The 23606-nt window shown below is 42.0% G+C and overlaps 1 protein-coding gene across 1 annotated transcript; it reads left to right on the top strand.

The window, feature by feature from the left end:
* The first annotated feature begins 14725 nt into the window (after positions 1-14725).
* LOC139777827 (uncharacterized) lies at positions 14726-19876 on the top strand. Its single transcript, XM_071715465.1, has one exon. The coding sequence runs from the start codon at positions 14726-14728 to the stop codon at positions 19874-19876; it is 5151 nt and encodes a 1716-aa protein (XP_071571566.1).
* The last annotated feature ends 3730 nt before the right edge of the window (positions 19877-23606 follow it).

Genomic DNA, 23606 nt, shown 5'->3' with positions numbered 1-23606 from the left:
ATGTACTTTGTAATTAAATATTTTATTCTGTGCATTTAATGATTAATTATAATATTACTAAATCTTCGAAATCTAATGCCTTGTACACTACAACCTAACAGATTGTCTAAAATAAGTTCAACGAGGAAAGAAACGTGGTGGGAGATGCTGCAGCAGATCTCGAGATCAGAAGAAACATCGGGGAAAGCGGAAGGGAGAAAGTAAGAGTTCGCAGCCGTAGGCTCTGCTGATTTCTTCAACCGTCACTTTCGTTCTCCGTTTGCAACCAGTGCCACTATTCAAAGTCTATTCAAGTCTGTTTATTAGATACTTTTCGGATTAAATGGAAGAAAAAACAAGCTGCTTACTTCATCGAAGATGAGTAGCACGTTTATTGTTATCGGTGGCCTTTGAACACTCGTTAAGTAGATAATCGTCTTTTTTTCCGGCTTTGAGTCGAGAATGGTCAACATTTAAATATCCATGAAATTATTCTCTTGAAATAAATCTATTGGATTACTTTCATCAGAACATTCTCTTTCGCAGAGAAAAAAATTGGCGTTATCATCAGATATCTAAATACGTTTACTGAAATAATTTTTAATTTTATATAAATGCCTCGATATCTTTGTAATTAAAAAACTGATTGAAAAAATCTACAGGAGCTAAGTGTTCTTAGAATAATATTAAATTTTGTTTACTCTTGATATTCTTGAAAAAAATGAACTTTGGGTATATTTTTTATATTTTTAAAATTTTTTGAAATAAAACATTTTCTAGATTCTATAAATTTCTTGCCTAAGAAATATGCAAGTCAAAGAAATTGCGTTTAACTTTAATGTTGAATAAATTTGTATACATATATTATCTAGAAAACAGAATAATTAGATATACGAGATTTTAATTTCAAAAAATCACTGGTTGCTTTTTTTAGATAATTCTATTCACAAAGGTAAAATATATACATTTATATAAGAGACTTCTTTTTTCTCTTTATTTAATTATATTTATTAAATACTTAATTATCGAAATTATAAGGCAAGATGAGCAAGATAACGACATCTTTTTTACATTATATAGAACTCCTCGTTCGAGTTTTTGATGAGTATTTTGCAGACATCTTTTGAGTGAAAGTGCTGTATGGTTTTTTATACGTCGCGTGTTTATATCAAAATGTTCTGCTGTTGTTAAATGCAAGTTTAATTGGCTCTACATAATTCAGTTTTTAATTAAGCAATAGAGTAAAATTATAACCAGCATGTGTAATTCACTGCATATAAAACAATGATAAATATTAATAAATATTAATAAAAATATTAATAAGAATAATAACAAATTTTATAAATGGAAATTAAATACATAAAAAATACAAATGGAAAGTTATAGTATATATACAGATTATAATAACACAAAATAATATTATATATTTTTCAATATAATTCTTTTTTAACTAATTCTTCTTCGAATATTGCGTCAATTGACTGACAATATAAACTTCATTAGTTTTTTCTATTTATACTATTATTTATAGATATTAATATATTATAATATTTATCTTTCTTTTCAATTTTCTTTCCTTTTGATATTTATATGTCATACATAATTGATATAAGAAATGCTATGACATAACATTCGATAACACATTCTTTCACATGTTGCACATTATTTCTTGTAAAAACCATATTTAATTATATTATCGATATCGATTTCTTCATTGGAAAACCGCCTTACGTAAACTGTCATAGTCCTTTTCTGCTTCTTGCTTTTTTTCCTCCGCGAAAAAATAATACGGTCTTTCGAAAAGTTTGTCCTCCTTCTTAATTATTTGCTGGAAAGTGCAAGTAACGTTCTCGCGAGCAATCGCCAATAATAATCGAGTAAAGTGCAACATGTAGTACACGTGTTCGAGGAATGCCACGCGATACTTTTACTAGCTTTTTACTCGATGCTTTTTATCCAAAGTAAACTTTACCTATAACATACAATTTCATTATATACATATTTATTATATACATAACATATGATTATATACATACAAAATAATAATAATAATAATCTTTATTTACGGGTAAAAAACCCTTTAGTATATACACGAGAGAATGTAGTTTATAAAAATTTAAATAAAATAGATAAAAAATACAGTCAGAAAACAATAAGTAATGTTAAGAGAGTAAACAAATGAGTTTCCGCTTAAAAGAAGACACATTGCCGCCGAAGAAATCAACCAAGTTGGCATAATTATTTGCCGAGATGATCATCCTATTCAAACATGAGTTTACGCCATATAAAGTACGGTGATATTCAACATAAAAAATGGGAGATTGTCTTAAGTTCCTGATTGGAATATTTAAATAAATATTTTTTAATAGGTCAGGACTATCGATAAAATTGTTTAATAATTTAAAAATTAATGTTAGGTCAGAAATTAATCTCCTGTTCTCTAGAGTGATTAAATTAAGTCTTCTTGATATGGGATAATAGTCATGGCAGGTAATAGCCATAGGACTTCCCATGCGGTAGGCTACCGTGCGTAAGAACTTATGCTGTATGCGTTCAATCTTTTCAATATGACATTTATAATAGGGAGACCATACAGTGGAGCAATACTCCAATTTCGGGCGAACCAACGCGCAATATAACAGTTTTAAAGTGGAGATATTTACAAAATACTTTCCCCAGCGGAGGATGAAGCCAAGTGTTTTATACGCAGATGAAACAATAAGTTGAATGTGATTGTTAAATGATAAGTCGGCGCAAAACAAAACTCCGAGATCACGAGCATTATGCTTTATTGAGAGTGGTAAACCATCAAGAATGTAGTCATACAGAAGTGGGTTATGTTTGTGGGTAAAATGTATAACAAAACATTTAGAAACATTGAGTCGAAGGCAGTTTCTCTTACACCAGAACTCAAGATTGTGCAGATCCTGTTGCAACAATAATGCATCTGCAAGTCCATTTATTTTTCGATACATTTTCAAGTCATCAGCATATAGTAAAAAGAGGCAACATTTAATATACATAGCGATATCGTTAATAAATAAAATAAATAAAAAGGGGCCAAGATGCGAACCTTGCGGCACCCCGGAAGAGACAGTTATATTTCTAGATATACTGTTTTTATATTTTACAATTTGTGTTCTATCTGAGAGAAAGCATGAGATCCAACACAAGAGAGAGCCTCCGACTCCATAGGCTCGCAGTTTACTTAATAAAAGAGTACGATCCACAGTGTCAAACGCTTTCGCAAAATCAGTATAAACAGAGTCAACTTGGGATCCACTCTCAACAATATTCGCTAAAAAATTATAGTAATTTACCAGATTTGTAGTCGTGGATCGTCCAGGAACAAATCCGTGTTGTTCAATTATAATAAGGTTTTTGCAAAGCGCTCCAAGCTTGCGAGCCACAATGCTGTCAAAGATCTTAGGCATTATGCTTTGCTTACAAATAGGACGGTAGTTTGTAACAAATTGGCGTTCACCTCCTTTAAAAATTGGAGAAACAAGACATTGTTTCCAAACTGCAGGAAATGAGCCCATTTTTAGTGATTTGTTAAATATTAGCCATAAGAACCGTGATGCGATAAAAATATTTGACTTGAAGATTGATGGAGGAATACCATCCACACCGGCGGCGCAATTTAGAGAGAGATTATCGATTTCATTGTACACCTCCTCTATAGATATATCCAAGAAGAGGAGATTCACAGAGAGTGAGCCAGATTAGGATCTATTTCAGGTTCAATATTATTTCCATCGTCGCCGGAGTCGACAGATTCGAAGTAATCGGCAAAGCAGTTTGCGATAGTCTCATTATCCTGCACAAGGTGATCATTGTGTAAAATGAAAGAGGCATGAGGCTCTGAAGATCTAATATTTTTTATAAATTTCCAAAAAAGTTTCGTGTTATCCGTTATGGTGCTTTCAGTTTTATTAATAAAGTTTGCCCAACATGCAGCAGATAAAGATTTGCACTTTGCTCTAAGGTGAGAGAAGGTCAAATAGTCGGAATTAGTTTGTGTATTCTTATATTTTAAATGAGCCGATTTTTTTGCCTTTATAAGCGAAATCAACTCTTTTGTGAACCAAACTGGGTAAGAGGATTCAAAAATGGGACGGGAAGGAACAAACGTAGCAATTGCGGTGTTCAGGTGATGATATAAGAAATCCACCGCTTCATTAACTGAAAGTTTCTCTAAGGCAGTATCCCAGTTTATCTGGTTAAGATAGTTCGTAATAGCTGAATAGTCGGCTCGCTCGAAGCAGAGTTTTCGTGCAGTTTTTACAGGGGAGCAAGCTGTGCTTGAAAATGGCAAGGTACATATGAGTGGAGGATGATATGTATCACAAGGAATAAGAGGCTCATAGGCAGTAGATACACGGAGGCTTTCAAAAGATGAGAAAATGAGGTCAAGCTCATATCCCAGAGCATTTTTCACCGCGTTATGCTGATAGAAATTGCAAAGATTGAAATATTCGGTAACTACATCAGCCTGTTTTGGATGGGAACCATTCATGGGAGTATAAGTTAACAAGGAATAATTTTGCTGCCATAAAATATTTGGTAAATTGTAATCACCAAGAATAATAAAACTAGCATCAGGATATACACAGCGCATATCAAATACCAGGCGACCGTGGGAATCGTAAACATCGGGTGAAGAACCTGGCGGAATATAAACAGCAACAATAATAAGAGAGCTATGTTTAATTTTTACCTCTACAAAGAGATGTTCGACGTTTGAAACTGATGTACTAATATTACGACTATAATAACAATTACGGACAGCGATCAAAACACCACCGCCCCTCGAGCAGTCACTAGTGCTCACATCTCTATCACAACGGTAAATTTTGAAATCGATTAGGCCAAGCTCAGCATCCGATATACCCGAATTTAACCACGTCTCCGACAAAATAACAAAATCATATTTTATTGTAGCAGATGCAATGAAACAGCGCAGCTCCGATAATTTTGTTCTCAAACCTCTTACATTTTGATAATACACTAAAGGGCAGTGTTCATGTTTTTTGCGCGAGAATTTAGAGGCATTTTAACAATTTTCGGTATGCCGTTATAAAATCTAATCGTCTTGTCGGTAACTCCAGAGTTTCTGAGAGATTCCAGTTGCTTCTTCAAATCTCGAAGGTGGTCCCTCTGTCTTAATGTCAGGTCCTGCTTGATAAAGACTGGTCCAGAATAAGAGTTTTTACTCTTTAGAATATCAATGGCGTCAGTTTTTGAGGGAAACAAAACTCGAAGAGGTCTAATTTGATCCTGCTTGATATTACCAAGCCTCGAAGTCCTGATATGGGGAGGGTTTAGCGGCCGGATTTTGCGAACAATCTCTTCTGCCTTCTCCAAATCATTCGGTTGGTTCGTATTTAAAGAAGAGGGAGTGCTCATTTCCTCGATGTTATAAAATATCAAATTCACGGATCTTTTTTCTCTCTCAGCGATTTCGCTTATTATTTCCTCGTGGACAGCAGACGATGCAACAGACGAAGACTTATTTTCTAATTCAATGACCTTATTGTTAAGTGCCTGAATCTCAGCCGAGATCCTCTCCACATCGGCCCGGTACATCCCTAAGAGCTTGTCACGGAAACTTGCGAACTCTGCTCGAATCATATTTCGCAGTTTGGCAACCAAGGAGTCAGAGAGGTCAGTAGGAGGCAAATTACAGGGAAGAAACTTGCCGTCGGCATTAGGATGGCCTGAGCGAGAGATGCAGCCCGGATGAGATGCAATGTCACAAGTGCTGCATATAATTGGTTTAGCCACTGTCGCTCCACAGCCTTTGCACAATTTTTTCTCCATGGTTGACATATATATGATAGAGACAAGTAACTTTAGCGATATGTAAATAGGTAGAGAGGATAATAAACACGTCTGTTCGCTTTGACGGTCAGAACAGTACTGACCGTCAGTACAAAATCATATTTTAACAATAAAAAACAAAATTCTGTCATACATGTCACTATTAAATTTATAGATATACATGTACAATATCAGTATAAGAATTATTAGTTATTAAAAAAATTCTGCTATAATTTCGATTTAGAGGAATCTGGATTTAGAGGGGCATAATGGAAAAGCTAAGGTTTAAAAAAGTTTAAAACATATTAAAAATAAATAAATGAACTTGATTATGCATCAAACTATTCTTTGAAATATCCACTATAAGAAAAACACAAGTTTTATTGCGAAAGAATAGTTTAAAAGGACGAAATTATTGTTTTATATTAAAAGCGTGAGTTTTCCTAATTATGCATTTCATGCTGGACGTAATGGGATGCCTTACAAAACTTGTTTATTAATATTCAAAACTTCTTAAAAGTGATTTATTCGAACATGCAATATATGTAGTATTACACTTTTAATTAATAATAATTGTTTATTATAATAACACTTTTCTCTTATTACAGTATACATTTTTCTGATTAAAATATAATAAAAATCAAAATTTGATATAATAATCCTTGGCATCAATATAACATAGGTATTTATCGATAGCGTATGAAAAAAAGTAAAACATTTTGAGAACACAAGACATTATGCCCCGTGGTCTAATGCCTCGTTATGCCCCAAAATGTATAAATTTACTTTAGGTAATATAAAACATCACAGATAATTGATATTTATTTACACAGATACTTTACTAAATTGACAAGAAAAGATTATTTAATAACGTAAATATACTTACAGTAATAAAAAGTAGAATTTTATTATTGTTTATTTTATGCAAATGTATGAAAGAAATTGTAACTCAATCGCGGAGAGCACAGCGAAAGCAATTTGTAGCATCTTTTAGCTAAAAATAATATAAAAATTGATAATAGCAGTTAGAGACATCTAAGAGTAATAATTTCGAAACATTTCATTACATGGCAACATCTCTGTAAAGAGACATTGACCACCTCATTATGCCCCAGGTTTCCCTACTATTTTGTTGTCTCATTACTTCGTTTAATTTATTTTATGCATGTGTATTAATTGCATTCTTTTATGAGAACGTTTTATATGAGATATGATATATATATGTATTCTATATATATTCTACATATATTCTATATATCTATATATATAAAGGAAGATGTCCTGACTGACTCACTGACTCACTGACTCACTGACTTACTCATCAACGCCCAGCCCAAACCCCTGAACCGAATTTTTACCAAAAGTATATGAAATAGGGGTAGAATTTTCCGGGGAGTGCCACTATGTGTATGGTTTTTTGTTACCGATTTTCTGGAAACCGGTTTTTTCTAATTTTTCTAATTTTTCGGGAAATAATTGACCGAATCTCAAAGAATTACAGATCAAATTTTTACCAAAAGTATGTGAAATAGGGGTAGAATTTTCCGGGGAGTGCCACTATGTGTATAGTTTTTTGTTAGTGATTTTTTGGAAACCGGTTTCTTTAATTTTTCGGGAAATAATTGATCGAATTTTAAAGAATTGTATATAAAACAGGGGTAGAATTTCCCGGGGAGTGCTATAAACTGTATAGTTTTTCGATACCGATCTTTTTGGGAACCGGTATCTTTTTGGAAATCGGTTACGAAATTTTTCCAATTTTTTAAGGAAATAATTGAGTGAATCTCAAACAATTGAATACGACGGAATTGAATTTCAGTCGATAAAAAAGTAATATTTTTCAATTTATAGCATATAAGAGAGAGTATATAGCGTATATAGCATATATATATATATATATATATATATATATAGAGAGAGAGAGAGAGAGAGAGAGGGAGAGGGAGAGGGAGAGGGAGAGGGAGAGGGAGAGGGAGAGGGAGAGGGAGAGGGAGAGGGAGAGGGAGAGGGAGAGGGAGAGGGAGAGGGAGAGGGAGAGGGAGAGGGAGGAGGGAGAGGAGAGGGAGAGGGAGAGGGGAGAGGAAGAGGGAGAGAGGGGAGGGAGAGGGAGAGGAGAGAGGAGAGGGAGAGAGGGAGAGGAGAAGGGAGAGGGAGAGAGGGAGAGGAGAGGGAGAGGGAGAGAGGGAGAGGGGAGAGAGGGAGAGGGAGAAGGGAGAGGAGGGAGAGGGAGAGGGAGGAGAAGGGAGAGGGAGAGGGAGAGGGAGGGAGAGGGAGAGAGGGAGAGGGGAGAGGGAGAGGGGAGAGGGAGGAGAAAGAGGAGAGGGAGAGGTAGAGGGAGAGGTAGAGGGAGAGGGAGAGGGAGAGGGAGAGGGAGGGGGAGAGGGAGGGGGAGAGGGGAGAGGGAGAGGTGAGGGAGAGGGAGAGGGAGAGGGAGAGGGAAAGGGAGAGGAGGGAGAGGGAGAGGAGAGGAGAGGGAGAGGGAGAGGGAGGGAGGGAGGGAGGGGAGGGAGAGAGAGCAGCAGGGAGAGGGAGAGAGAGAGAGAGAGAGAGAGAGGAGGAGAGAGAGAGAGAGAGGAGAAGAGAGGAGAGAGAGGAGAGAGGAGAGAGAGAGAGAGAGAGAGAGAGAGAGAGAGATCATGTTATATTAAACTATTAGCAAACTTAGCAAACGGGTATTCATAGTAATCCTAGTCACTGACAGAAATTTTTTAAAGGGAATTGATCAATCTTAACGCGATTATTAAGGTTTTTTCCATTAACGACTAATTCTAATTCTTATACTACGCATATATATTTTTTGTATTATTTAATATGCATAGTAGTAAAAATAACAAAACATAATTAGTCGTTATTTTAATTACGCTCTACAATTCTAAAAATTAAAAGATTATATATTCTTTGACATTTCGAAAAATAACTATGAAATTGACTACAAGAAGAATTAAAAAAACTTTATGTTATTTTATTGTATCGATTTATTATAAAAAAAGCTTGAAAAACGTTTTAATGTTAGAAGTGGATTACACCAATTTGATCCATATGTATTTAATTATTAATTATTAATTATTGAAAATTAAAATGCTCGTTAAATAAGTATTAATGATTATAATTAAACATGCAATCGTACAAGAATATTTATGTGAAACGCATGGTAACACACATATATATTTTATCTTCTTTAACAATTATATTTTTAATTACTAAATGCGCCAAACGAATTCTTATAATTATAATAATATATGCAGGTTAATTATTTATTTGTAAAGTAAATGTTACTTGTTCGGTTTGATAATATATGCAGTCTGGAAAGCCGAGTTTTACAAGAGGGGGGGCTAACTTCACGCGCATATGTCTTTTTTTCGCATTATTAGTAACAGCTTTGACTACCAATCATCGTGAATGGACTACCAAACGTCAGCACGCGACCACCAAACGAATGCTTACAGTTAAAATGATATATGCAATCTGGAAAGCCGAGTTTTACAAGAGGGGGGGCTAACTACACGCGCATATGTCTTTTTTCACATTATTAGTTACAGCTTTGACTACCAATCATCGGGAATGGACTACCAAACGTCAGCACGCGACCACCAAACGAATGCTTACAGTTAAAATGATATACGCAGTCTGGAAAGCCGAGTTTTACAAGAGGGGGGGCTAACTTTACGCGCATATGTCTTTTTTTCGCATTATTAGTTACAGCTTTGACTACCAATCATCGTGAATGGACTACCAAACGTCAGCACGCGACCACCAAACGAATGCTTACAGTTAAAATGATATACGCAGTCTGGAAAGCCGAGTTTTACAAGAGGGGGGGGGGCTAACTTCACGCGCATATGTCTTTTTTTCGCATTATTAGTTACAGCTTTGACTACCAATCATCGGGAATGGACTACCAAACGTCAGCACGCGACCACCAAACGAATGCTTACAGTTAAAATGATATACGCAGTCTGGAAAGCCGAGTTTTACAAGAGGGGGGGCTAACTACACGCGCATATGTCTTTTTTTCGCATTATTAGTTACAGCTTTGACTACCAATCATCGGGAATGGACTACCAAACGTCAGCACGCGACCACCAAACGAATGCTTACAGTTAAAATGATATACGCAGTCTGGAAAGCCGAGTTTTACAAGAAGGGGGGCTAACTTCACGCGCATATGTCTTTTTTTCGCATTATTAGTTACAGCTTTGACTACCAATCATCGGGAATGGACTACCAAACGTCAGCACGCGAACACCAAACGAATGCTTACAGTTAAAATGATATACGCAGTTTGGAAAGCCGAGTTTTACAAGAGGGGGGGCTAACTTCACGCGCATATGTCTTTTTTTCGCATTATTAGTTACAGCTTTGACTACCAAACGTCGGGAATGGACTACCAAACACCACCAAACGACCACCAAACGAATGGTGATAGTTATTATTGGATTAGTAGTGGGGGGGCCAACTTCACACAGCTGGTCGAAACACGCGGTGTAGATTGCTCGAATCGCGTCGTTTGAACTTACAATAACTTCGTCATTCGACGTAGTATTCTCCCGTTACGAGATACAGTTCGCCTTTCGCGAAAAGGACAGTATGCTCTAATTAACCGGGTAGTGACATTTATGTTCCGTTAACATTAATATTTGTGGAACGCGATATTCGGTGAATGATTTTGGTGCGTGCGGGCCAGCGAGGTCTTGGCAGTCTCGTCCCTGTGTTTAGTACAAGCTCGCGCAGGAGTTTGGACTCTAGATTGTATAGGAAACAACACCTCGACTAACGTGGTTTAGGTTAAAGAGATTGTGTATTTCCAAGTAAAACTTATTTTTCCATTTAGGATTGTTTGATAGTAGATGCATAAATAGTATAATAAGGTTTTGTATAAAATGCTCGGCTGTTTAAAAATACAGAGAAAAGAATAGTCATTAAAGAATAATCCCTTCTTGTTGAGACTGCAATATTGTAATCTTGTATGGAATCATAGACCTTATCTGAAGAAAGCAAACATCTATTCTGCTCATTTGTCAAAATGGTGAAGCAATCAAATGCACTTCAGTATTAAACTATCTCGAAGAAAGAATCACTCATGTTAAATACATTTTGCATAATTAAGCACATATAAGTATCAATAAATATATACATAAGAATAATCATATATGAAGGAATGTGTCAATTAACTGTTGGTTATAATATAATTCTTGATAATAAGTAGTTAGCGAATATATTATTTGTAATCGAAGGAACAATGACTATATTAATAAAAGAAATAAAGTATTGCGCTAAATAGCCTGTTGTGTGCGTTTCTGCCAATCAAATGTGACGCACTTTTCAGTATTAATTGACACAGTAACTTCAGCAATACGGCAAGTTATCGAATAAGTAATATAGCGATTATAATCAAATTCAGTAAAGAATGAATAGAGAATTTGTTTAAGTAGAATTAACCATAAACAGATAATACGTTTATCGTAATAACGCAAGTTATGGTCATAGCAATGAGAATAAATCACAATCGACGCACGTGTAACGCATTGTTAACATGAATAGCAGAATCACGTTTCTCTTTCGGTAATGTGTCTCGATAATGTAAGTTGAGTTATTTTACAGCCAGAATAAATGATATTACACGCGGGTTGCAACCACAAGAAATTGTCGTAAAGTAATTATACTGAGCTCAGTTATCAAATTAATACCGGATTAATCGGTACAGATAGCTATGTTGCCTTAAGGGAGGAAATATTCCTCGCTTCGCTCTTTCTCGAGCTCTGAAATCAAAGATCGCATTATGATAGAACGTTAAGTTCTTCATACAACGCTAGCCAGTATACTAGCGATTACTCTGTTGTGATCAATGATTCTCCAGAGATCGGAATATGTTACCTGAAAGCGATTGCTTTCCTTGTTTATGGAAAATAATGGTCTCCTTGACCCAGCCCTTGCGGGCTTTCTCAACGTGCCAAGATGGCTGACTCGTCCTTCGTTTGTGTGACTACATCGTAATGGCGACGTTCGTCCTTCCTTCACGCTGTTCGGTCCGAGGATCTTTGGATATCTGGGTATCTTTCCTCTTAGCTTTACCGCAACAGCTTCGCTCGATAGTATTAACAAATCTCGGTTATTGCACGAAGCCGATGGCTTGAATATCGTAACGATTACAATCGCGTATCAGTTCTCAACTTAGGAGAATCTTCTCGAAAGAAAGACAGTAATTATCAAACGCGACTATCTGTTACGATGAACTAACGCTGAATGCCCGCTCTGCGAGCTGCACGCACGTACCGGCTTGCACACGCATGCGCTGTTTACGCTGCAGCCACGTGATTAGTTCCTGGGGCGCAACGCGGTCGGCGCCTCGCACGCCTTAATGCTTAATCTAATGGACGAAGTTGGTAACGTAAAGTCACTAGATCTATAAAGTAACGCAAACTAAAAATCCTTTGTTCTCGATGGAGCCAAAATGGCGGCGAAAAGTGTAAATAGTACACTTCTATATCGTTCAATTACACTTAAAGTACAATTGTACCTTCTGCGGAGTGTTGACACAACCTGTGTGGTAAACAGTGGTAAAGCAAAAATACATAAGTCGAAAAATACATATTAAAATGCCAGCTTGTTGCGTGGATTTGTGCAAAAACCGTACAGAGAAAGGAGCTCGCTTATTTCGCTTGCCAACAGGCAAAAGAAATAGCGAAAGGCGATTAGAATGGTTACGATTAATTGGGAGAAATACGTTATCTGAAAGAGCTGTAATTTGTGAGGTAAGTTAATAAAAAATTATAATTATGTATGAAATGATGTATTACAGTGATAATTTTTACGTAAATTGTGCAGGCACATTTTGGTGAGGACCAGTTTGAGAATAAAAGAGAAGATGGAAGAAAACTGCTCCGTCCATTCGCAAAACCAAATTTATTAGAGAAACACACAATAGAGACGGAAAACCAATTAACAGAAAAGACATCTAGACCTGTGGAGATAGAAATTTGTAAGTATTAAATAATATAATAATACTTATAAGTAAAAAATATAAATTACATGGGGCTAGATTTTTGAACACATATAAATAAAAAAATATGAATAATTTAAAGTTGCAAGTGTATATATTGTATATATTTATAGAAACTTTAATGTGTGCATTTATATTTGTAAGATTTTTATGACAAGTGAATTAGAAAATGAAGCCTTGAATTGTTTGTAACCATTGTATATATAAATTAACTTATTTATTAAACTGTTTGTATGTTGTTTAGTATACTGCGTTAACTTGTTTTTTGTTATTAAAGCTTTCATTTTTAATTTTTCATAGGTGACAATGACCAGAACCTAATAAATATAAATTGCACTAGCTTGTGTAATGATATTAACAGTAATAATAACTATGAGGACATCAGTAATAATAATGACGATGGCAACAGTAATAATAACGATGAGAACAATAGTAATAGCATGACAAATAATATTGGAACAAATGTTATGGATGAATCACAGAACACTCCATTAATCAGAAAAAAAGATAGAAAGATTAGGAAATTGGAAAATGCTTTAACACGAAAAATACGAGAATGTAATATTTTGAAGAAAAAATTGCGGCAAAGAAATATACATTTTGAAAAAGTGTTCAACGCAGATCAACACAATTTTATGACAAAGTGTCACCATAGAGGATCTTCATGGTCTACACAAACAATAAATAAAGCCTTGAAACTGTACGTAGCCTGCGGACGAAAAGGCTACGAGGAGGTGCAACGGCAGAACTTGCCATATCCAAGTATTCGTACTCTACAAAACCGCATACAAAATTTAAAATTTGGGCCAGGTATTTTAGAAGACATATTCCAGCTGTTAAAGATGAAAGTTAGTATTTTTATTAGGCTAATTCCACAACAGACTGTCGGGAGTTATTGTCGGCAGAATTGATCAAACACAGTGGATAATTCTTTTCTAAATTAAACTGTGGTAAACTCTTCCGACAACGACTTCCGACAGTGTATTGTGGAATGATTGTAGAACCACCCTTATTGCTATACATATGTTAAAAAAAGTAACTTCAGTTTCAAGAAAAAAATATATGCAAAGTTATATACGCACGCATATGTAACACATACAATGTAAAATTATAAAATTATGCTTCTATTCTAAACTGCGTGCGCTTTTATAAAAAAGAATAATTAAGTTTTTCATATTTTTGTATATGTGTGAGATCGTGATAATTCGGTTGCATGTCAGCGCATGTCACGCTTTCTATAAAATAATCGCCTAAATAATTTCGCGTTAAGGGAATACCTCGCGGCACGTTATAGCATGGATCTTTCGTTACTTTCCGAAAGTTCGCTAATTGTTAGCAACAACACAGCCACGGTCGACCGGTCGCATAAACAAAGTCGAACGACGACGCTCTCACAAAAGAAAGATCCCTGCTATAAACAAAACAGTTGAAACCATGTAACGACCCCGCCGGGGCGTCACGTGAAAACGGTGACGTCGGTTCTATGACGTAGGGCTCCGATGGCCAATCACCCTCCCGAAACTGGTGGTACCCAGCCTGGAGGGAGTTTCGCCTCGGAGGTGATAAAGGGATCGCCGCTGCGCCGCGGAATCGATTTCGCTCGCAGATCACCGCTAGTACACCGCTTTTCTAAACCGCCTTGCTATACCGCCGCCGTTTCGCACTCGCTTGCTGAACCGCTTCTCGCTGCTCTCGCCGTGCTCAACTCTGTGCGCGCTCACGGCACTTGCCTAAAAGTAACCTGTGTTAACTGTACATATTTGACATTATAAACGCTATTTTCTCTGTACTTGCTGTGTCTTCTCTTGTGGTTGTCTTTACCTCGCGCCATCCCGCGCTAACGCGTGCCCCCGAACATTCTGGTCCTTCGAGCCGGATCATCGCCGGCAACCGCGATCGGGAGTGCCTAAAACAGAAGACACCATGAGTCTTGACCATAGCGCCATGCTGAACAGCCAACACGAACTCTTCGTACGCATCTCCAACGCAGTCGAAAACCTGAAGAAGATGGGTCAGGCGAATATCACCCTCTCTGCCGTCGAGACTCGCATTCGCCTCCTCGACGACCACTGGGCGAAGTTCGAGAGCCAGCATGACCTTGTTCGGGCCTGCTACAAGGACCGCTACGCTGAGAGTGAGTACGCAAAATTAGACTTACTCGACCAAGCCGAGAGCGCTTACGTGCTCCAGCGTAGCATCCTGTCCGAACAGGCGAAGCTCTTCAAGGCCGCGTCGGCTTCCGCGTCCGTCACGGCGTCAGATCAGGGGGGCGAACACGCGCCTCGCGTCTCGCTGCCCCGTATCAACTTGCCGCAATTTTCGGGCGCCTACGAGGACTGGCCATCTTTCCGCGATCTCTTTCGGTCGGTCATCGGCGACAAGCCGGCGATTCCGCCAGTCGAACGGCTGCACTACCTCCGCTCGTGTCTCAAAGGGCCGGCTGAAAAATTAATAAGATCGTTAACCATTACGGGCGAAAATTACGATCGCGCGTGGGCGCTACTCTGCCAGCATTACGAGAACAAGAGGGAGCTGATACGCTCCAACTTCGCCACGTTTACCGCCGTGGCGAAGATGAAAGCCGCTACCGCCGACGAGCTCAGCCGCGTCCATAACGCCGCCACGTCCGCCGTGAATGCTCAAGAGAGCATTGGGAGGCCCATAGCTTCGCACGGCATGGACCTTTTCAACCACCTCGTCATCGAACTGTTCGACTCGCGAACGCGTCTGGAATGGGAATCCTCCTCGGGAGATTCCTTCGAACCGCCGTCCCACGATACGCTGATGAGCTTCATCTCCAAACGGATTCTCACGTTAAACGCCGCGAATCCGAAGAACACTACCAAACCCGCGAGTGAACCGTCACGGTCCGCGAAAACCCACGTCGCGAAGCGTTCCGAGCCTTCTCAGTGCCCGCTATGCAAGGGGAAGCACTCGCTCATGGGGTGCCCCGACTTCAAGGCCAAGACAGCCAGTGAGAGGAAGACTGTGGTCGAGACCAATAAACTCTGCTACAACTGTCTCGGCAATCATCTGGTGGTGAAGTGTCAGTCTACGCGAAACTGCTTCACATGCAACTTGCGTCACCACTCGATGTTGCACGACGCGTACGTTTCCACGCCGAAACCTGCCGCGGAAGTCAGCGCGCTTTCCGCCGCCGGAAAGACCGAAGACCGTAAGGCGATTCTCCTCGCGACCGCGCGCGTGACCATTGCCGACCGGCACGGAGATCCCCATGAGGTTCGGGCCCTCATAGACCAGGGCTCCGAAGTGTCGATCGTGTCGGAGTCCTTGGTGCAGCGGCTACGCCTGCCGCGATCGCGCACGCGAGTGTCTATCTTTGGCATCGGCGGCTCACACTCGGGGTCCACTCGGGGCAAGGTGTCACTGAACGTTACGTCGAGGACCACCGGGGACTCGTTCACCGCCGTCGCGTTCGTGCTTCCGCGTCTCTCGCTCTACCAAGGCTCCACGAACAAGTGCAGCACCACGTGGCCTCATCTTCAAGGACTCCCGTTGGCCGATCCGCGCTTCACCGCCAACGACCCCGTCGAGTTGCTGTTGGGCGCTGAAGTTTGCTCGACCATCCTGGAGGATGGTCTCCGCCGAGGCGAACCGCAAACGCCAATAGCTCAGAAGACCATCCTGGGATGGATCTTGTCAGGGGGCTGCGGTGCGACCTCCCTCGTTGGTCACCTCAGCTCATTCCAAGGCACCGCCGACCGTGACTTGGCCGAGCTGGTACGCCGCTTCTGGGAGCAGGAGAGCGAACCTCCCGCTTCCGTCACGCTCACTCCCGAAGAAGAGGAGTGCGAGCAACACTTTGTGCGCACCCACGAGCGCACCCCCTCTGGCCGGTACGTCGTCCGACTGCCGTTCGCCTCGCCGCCGAAGAATCTCGTCGAGACCCGCAAGCCCGCGGAGCGCCTGCTCACCGCCATGGAACGCAAGTGCGCCCGAGATCCCCGGTTCGGAGAGCTCTACCACGCGTTCATGCGGGAGTACGAAGACCTCGGGCACATGGAAGCCGTTGCTCCGTCTGACGAGAACCTACCTCGCGGAGCGTGCTACCTGCCGCACCACGGAGTGTTGAAGGAGGCCAGCACCACCACCAAACTTCGAGTGGTGTTCAACGGCTCACAACGCACCAGCTCCGGCGAATCGCTGAACGACCACCTCTTCGCAGGCGCTAACCTCTTGCCGGCACTCGCTGACGTGCTCTTGCGTTGGCGTCGGCACCGCTACGTGATGATCACCGACATCGAGAAGATGTATCGTCAGATCTCGGTCCACCCGGAAGATCGCGACCACCAACGGATCCTGTGGAGAAGTGCCGTCGACTTGCTCGTGCGCGTTCTCCGCCTGACGACGGTCACGTACGGCCTCAAGTGTTCGCCGTGGGTCGCGATTCGAACGCTCTTGCAACTCGCCGCGGACGAAAGGTCTCGGTATCCGCGCGGCGCGATCGCCCTCGAGGAGGACAGATACGTGGACGATGTCGTAACCGGAGAGGACACAATCGACGACGCGATCGCGGTGCAAACCGAACTACGCGAGCTCTGCACGGCGGGCGGGTTTCCGTTACGTAAGTGGGCCGCGAACTCCGAGGACATTCTCGTCGGCATCCCGCGGGAACATCGCCTTCAACGCGCACTGCACGTGTGGGAGAACGACACTCACTCCACTCTCGGCCTCCGATGGCACCCAACGGACGACGAATTTTCCGTCGCGATTCGTACGCGCGCGATCACCGAATTCACGAAGAGGCGTGTCCTCTCGGAGACCGCGCGATTGTTTGATCCGCTCGGATGGCTCACCCCCGTCGTGATCAGAGCCAAGATTTTTATCCAGTCCGCTTGGTTGAAGCGACTGGAATGGGACTCCCCCCTTCCATCGGCGGACGCTCAACTTTGGGCGCGCTTCCTGGGGGAGCTCCCGCTTCTCGAGGGTCTTCGCGTGAGCCGCTGGCTCAACTGCGGAGCTACGGAGTCTCAGGTCGAGATCCATGGCTTCGCCGACGCTTCCGAGCGAGGTTACGCCGCTGCCGTCTACCTCCGCGTCACGAGAGGCGGCTCCACCACGCTGCACTTGCTCGTGGCCAAGAGCAAGGTTGCTCCGATTCAGCAGGTGTCCCTCGCTCGACTCGAATTGTCCGCGGCCGCACTGCTCACTAAATTAACGCGACACGCTCGCGACACTTTACATTTGCCCGCAGCACCGATCTTCCTCTGGTCCGACGCCCGAGTGACACTTCACTGGATCAAGGGCCACGCATCCCGTTGGAAGACGTTCGTGGCCAACCGGGTGTCGCTCATTCAGCGGACTCTTCCCGAGGCTCGGTGGCGGCACGTTCCCGGACGCGACAACCCGGCCGACTGCGCTTCCCGAGGGATTGCGCCCGGCGAACTGATCGGCCATCCGTTGTGGTGGACGGGCCCGGCGTGGCTGCGGGAGGACCGAACCCGGTGGCCCGACGAGAACGACGAGATTCCCGACGCGGAGATGCCTGAGCGGAAGGCCGTCGTGTCCGCCGTCGGGAGGATCGAAACGGAGCCCGACACTCTCCTTCGATTCTCTTCGCTACACCGGCTTCTACGCGTCACGGCGTGGTGTCTGCGATGGCGACGCACCACCTCCCGCACCGACGATCCCCGTCCGGACGATCGGGCGAGAACGCTCACTCCGGAAGAACTCGACACGGCACTGTTCCGTTGGCAACGGGTGGTGCAATCACTTCACTACCCGGAGGAGATCAAGGCCGTCAGGGACGGCCGCACTGTGTCGCATCGCAGTCCACTCGCCAAGCTGAGTCCCTTCCTCGACGACAACGGCGTGCTCCGAGTCGGAGGGCGACTCAAGCACGCACTGCTTCCACATGACGCGCGACACCCATTGATCGCTCCAACGTCTTCCTGGCTCACTCGTCTGCTCGTGGAGTCCTGCCACCGACGAACCCTCCACGGCGGAGTGCAACTCACGCTCGGCACTCTCCGCCTCCGCCACTGGATTCCACGAGGCAGAGCCGTGGTGAAACAGCTGTTGCATCGATGCGTAATTTGCACCCGATGGCGAGCCGCGCCTCCGCAACCACCGATGGGCAGCCTTCCACGGGCCCGGGTCATCCCGTCGCGGCCCTTCCAGCGGACCGGCGTGGATTATGCCGGCCCGATTCTCATACGCACGACCAAAGGGCGAGGACATCGAGCGCACAAGGCTTTCATCGCCGTCTTTGTGTGCCTCGTCTCCAAAGCCGTGCACCTCGAAGTAGTCTCCGATTACACGACGGAGGCATTCTTGGCCGCCCTCCGTCGTTTCACGGCCCGCCGGGGACTCTGCACGGACATCTATTCCGACTGTGGCACCAACTTCATCGGGGCTGACCGGGCACTGCAGGACCTCTTACGCGCGTCGTCATCCGACGGCCGGCGCATCGCTCACGACGTCTCCACCCACGGAATCCGGTGGCATTTCAATCCACCAGCCGCACCGCATTTCGGCGGACTCTGGGAGGCGGCGGTGAAATCCACCAAGTTCCACCTGAGGCGAGTCATCGGCGAAACGACCCTCACCTTCGAGGAAATGGCCACCTTCCTCGCTCAGGTTGAGGCCTGTCTGAATTCTCGGCCGCTTCAGGCCTTGTCCGATGACCCAGACGACGTCACGGCACTGACCCCGGGGCACTTCCTTATCGGGGCTCCCTTGCTGGCAGCTCCTGAGCCGTCACTGGGAGAGAGGCCGGACAACACCTTAACTCGATGGCAGCTGGTGCAAAAGATGCGCGATCATTTTTGGCAACGGTGGTCGCGCGAATGCATCCAGCATCTCGCTTCCCGACCAAAGTGGCTATCTGCTGAGACCACCCCGGATGTCGGCTCACTCTGCTTGATGCGGTCCGAGATCGCTCCGCCGAATCGATGGCCCCTCGCAAGGATCATCAAGCTGCATCCTGGAGACGACGGCGTCGTCCGCGTAGTGACCGTCCGCACGGCCGCCTCCGAATTCGTCCGGCCACTCGTCAAACTTGTGCTGCTTCCCGGGGCCGCTGGCTCCACCACCACCGTTGCGGATGCGTGAGCCAAAACCATCCGTTGCGTTAGTTTTCGCGGTTCGCGCTACTTATGTCCGTCGGTTATTATTGTCACTTCGCGTAATTGTCTCTGACGGCCTTCCGCCAATGCACTCCGTGCACTTCACTTAATCGGTGATGTCGGCCTTCCGCCAATGCACTCCGTGCACTTCACTTAATCGGTGATTTCGGCCTTCCGCCTTAACTTAACACACACTCGCGTCACATCACTTCACGGCACCATGTATATACCGAAAAACATACATAGAAACATATCGTGCGAAATATGTTTCTCGCTCGAGATTCTCGCGTGTTATGACAATGCGCAGCCGCGCACCTCGCAACATGGCCGCTCGCACTCGCGCCGGGATTGCGATCATCAGTAATCGATCGCTAATCGATACTTCGTGCCGCGACTGCGATCGCCTCAGCGAGCGCACCGTCTCGTTTCGTCACCATATGACGAGGCGGGCGGGAATGTGTGAGATCGTGATAATTCGGTTGCATGTCAGCGCATGTCACGCTTTCTATAAAATAATCGCCTAAATAATTTCGCGTTAAGGGAATACCTCGCGGCACGTTATAGCATGGATCTTTCGTTACTTTCCGAAAGTTCGCTAATTGTTAGCAACAACACAGCCACGGTCGACCGGTCGCATAAACAAAGTCGAACGACGACGCTCTCACAAAAGAAAGATCCCTGCTATAAACAAAACAGTTGAAACCATGTAACGACCCCGCCGGGGCGTCACGTGAAAACGGTGACGTCGGTTCTATGACGTAGGGCTCCGATGGCCAATCACCCTCCCGAAACTGGTGGTACCCAGCCTGGAGGGAGTTTCGCCTCGGAGGTGATAAAGGGATCGCCGCTGCGCCGCGGAATCGATTTCGCTCGCAGATCACCGCTAGTACACCGCTTTTCTAAACCGCCTTGCTATACCGCCGCCGTTTCGCACTCGCTTGCTGAACCGCTTCTCGCTGCTCTCGCCGTGCTCAACTCTGTGCGCGCTCACGGCACTTGCCTAAAAGTAACCTGTGTTAACTGTACATATTTGACATTATAAACGCTATTTTCTCTGTACTTGCTGTGTCTTCTCTTGTGGTTGTCTTTACCTCGCGCCATCCCGCGCTAACGCGTGCCCCCGAACAGTATATATACACACAAAACATACATACATACATACATACATATATATATATATATATATATATATATTTATTTATTTATTTATTTATTTAATAATTTATTAATATATTTGTATAAGTACATTTAAACTGAAATTACTTTCATCAAAAAGCAGCTGAATATAAATAAAAGTATTATATATATGCATATTTTCATGTAGAGTTTATGATGTATTTTGTTATGTTATTTTAGATACAGACATTTAAATCAGAAGAAAAACATGCAATACTACTTATAGATGAAATGTCCATAAAGCCTGGTTTGCAATATGATAGAAGTACCAATGCAATTATTGGCCGACCAACAATGAAACTGTCAGGAGGAATGGATTCTTGTGATCAGCTAGCTACACATAGTATGGTATTTATGCTGTGCGGCATTACTACTAAGTGGAAACAAACCATTGGATATGAATATACAGCCAATTCATTTTGCCCGCAAGAAATGGCGAGAAAGATTTTAACAATTATTGAAAAGGCACACGATATTGGATTAATTATTAAGGTAGTACTTTCGGATATGGGAGCACAAAATAGGAGTTGGTGGAGACTTTTTGATATTACAGCTGGTAAATATAGTCAAATAAAAAATTTCACTCAACATCCATGTAACAATGAAGATAAACTATTTATTACAGCAGATTCAGTTCATGTTTTTAAAAATATTGCATGCGCATTAACTGCAGGTAACACATTTTATTTAGATGAAACAATAGTGAAAAAGTATAACTTACCACACAACGAAGTCTCTATCAAACCTATTCGTGAGGTATATATGCTAGACCAAAAAGATACTTTAAAACTGTGTCCACACTTAAAGAAAAATCAATAAATCCTGCTCACTTCGATAAAATGAACGTTGCTTTAAGCGTAGGATTATTAAATAACAATGTTGCTGCAGCCATATTATATCACATAGATAGAAAAAATATTGATTACAAGCATAAAACTACTGCGTGGTTTTTAAGCACAATATACAAATGGTTTAAGCTTATGACTAGTCGTTATGAGAAACTTGCGCTATCCCATTTTCAGGAAAATATATACACAGAAAATATCACTTTTTTAAAGTAATTTAATGAAATTGTTTATGGGATAACAGTAGTTGGAGATGGAAAGTGGAAACCATTCCAAAGCGGTTTGGTACTTTGTACCCAAACTGCTCTCGATATACAAGATGAATATTTAAACAAACAAAATTTTAAATATTTATTATTAGGCAGATTTACTCAGGATGCGTTAGAAAATTTATTTTCGACAATACGTGGGCGAACATCCGTACCAGACGCACGAGAATTTAAACAATCATTGCGCCTTATTTCTCTATCACAATTTCAGGCAAATATTGATCGTGGTAATTATTCTGTTGTTGATACGGATCACCTTGTGCAATATTGTACAGAAATAAAACAGTTAGAAAATAAAAATAAGTCTAAAGACATACAATGTCTCGAGAGCATTGAGAATGAAATATGGGATGATTGGGATGAAGAACTACATACTCCACTAATGCGAAATGAACCTTTAAATAATGAAACGCAAACTGCATTGTATTATTTGACAGGTGCATTATTACGTAAAATTAAAACAAATTACAAACATTGTACTACATGTTTTAATGCACTTGTAAATACTGATACAAATTCAAATGATGATGTCAATAATAGTAATAATATAAGTCTTTTCACCAAATTAAGAGAATATAAGACAAATGTATTGTATTTTCCTACTATGGATGTATATAATATCATATATAAATGCGAAATATTATTTCGGCAATATGAGACTGATTTATTATCTAATAAGTTAAAACCTATAGAATTAGTTAATAAATGTTTACAAATATATTCGACGGATTTTATTCCAGCATGTCATAATATTATATATAAACTACTAAAAATATTTGTTATTTCACGTATACATTTTGTTTTAAAAACAGACTGTGATAAGAACTTTGTCAAAGCTATTCCTTCTTCTAGTCGCAGTGTCGCAATGAAGAAATCTGTGATAAATTATAAATGTTATGAAAAAAAGAAGTATATAAGTAATAAAAAAGAATAATATATTTTTTATATTTAATTTTTAGTATTTATTTGTTTTTCCTTCTTTTTAATATTAATTCTTATAAAAGTGTAATTTGAAATTGCCACGTTATGGAGCCAAAATGGCTGACAATTGCGTTAGATCTAGTGACTTTATTGGTAACGGTACCACAGTCGCCATCTATAACAACTCTACCTTACCATCACTAACACATCAGCGACTACCATAGATGTCGACATATACACAATCTCTTTACGATTTACATTACCCTTTAAAAACACCCTGCCTCTGCGTCAAACAAAAGGAAAAGCGTGCATTTCTTCTCGGTGCGAGGCTCAGGGAAAAGGACCTTCCTTTCGGATCGACTTCCCGAAAATCCCGAATTGCGTTGGACACCGCTATTCCTCGGGGTCGGAATCGGACAAGGCTCGTGGACATTTGATCATCCCGAATGGTCATCGACAAACAACGATAAGTACTTTGTTGCTCTCAATTCCGGCCCACGGATAC

Source organism: Temnothorax nylanderi, unplaced genomic scaffold, assembly GCF_030848795.1.
Source record: "Temnothorax nylanderi isolate EJ_2023f unplaced genomic scaffold, tnyl_v1.0 TNYL_tig0164_pilon, whole genome shotgun sequence".
In the NCBI taxonomy this organism is placed as follows: domain Eukaryota; kingdom Metazoa; phylum Arthropoda; class Insecta; order Hymenoptera; family Formicidae; genus Temnothorax; species Temnothorax nylanderi.
The sequence above is the reverse complement of the archived record's forward strand: the minus strand, read 5'-3'. Positions and strand labels throughout refer to the sequence as shown.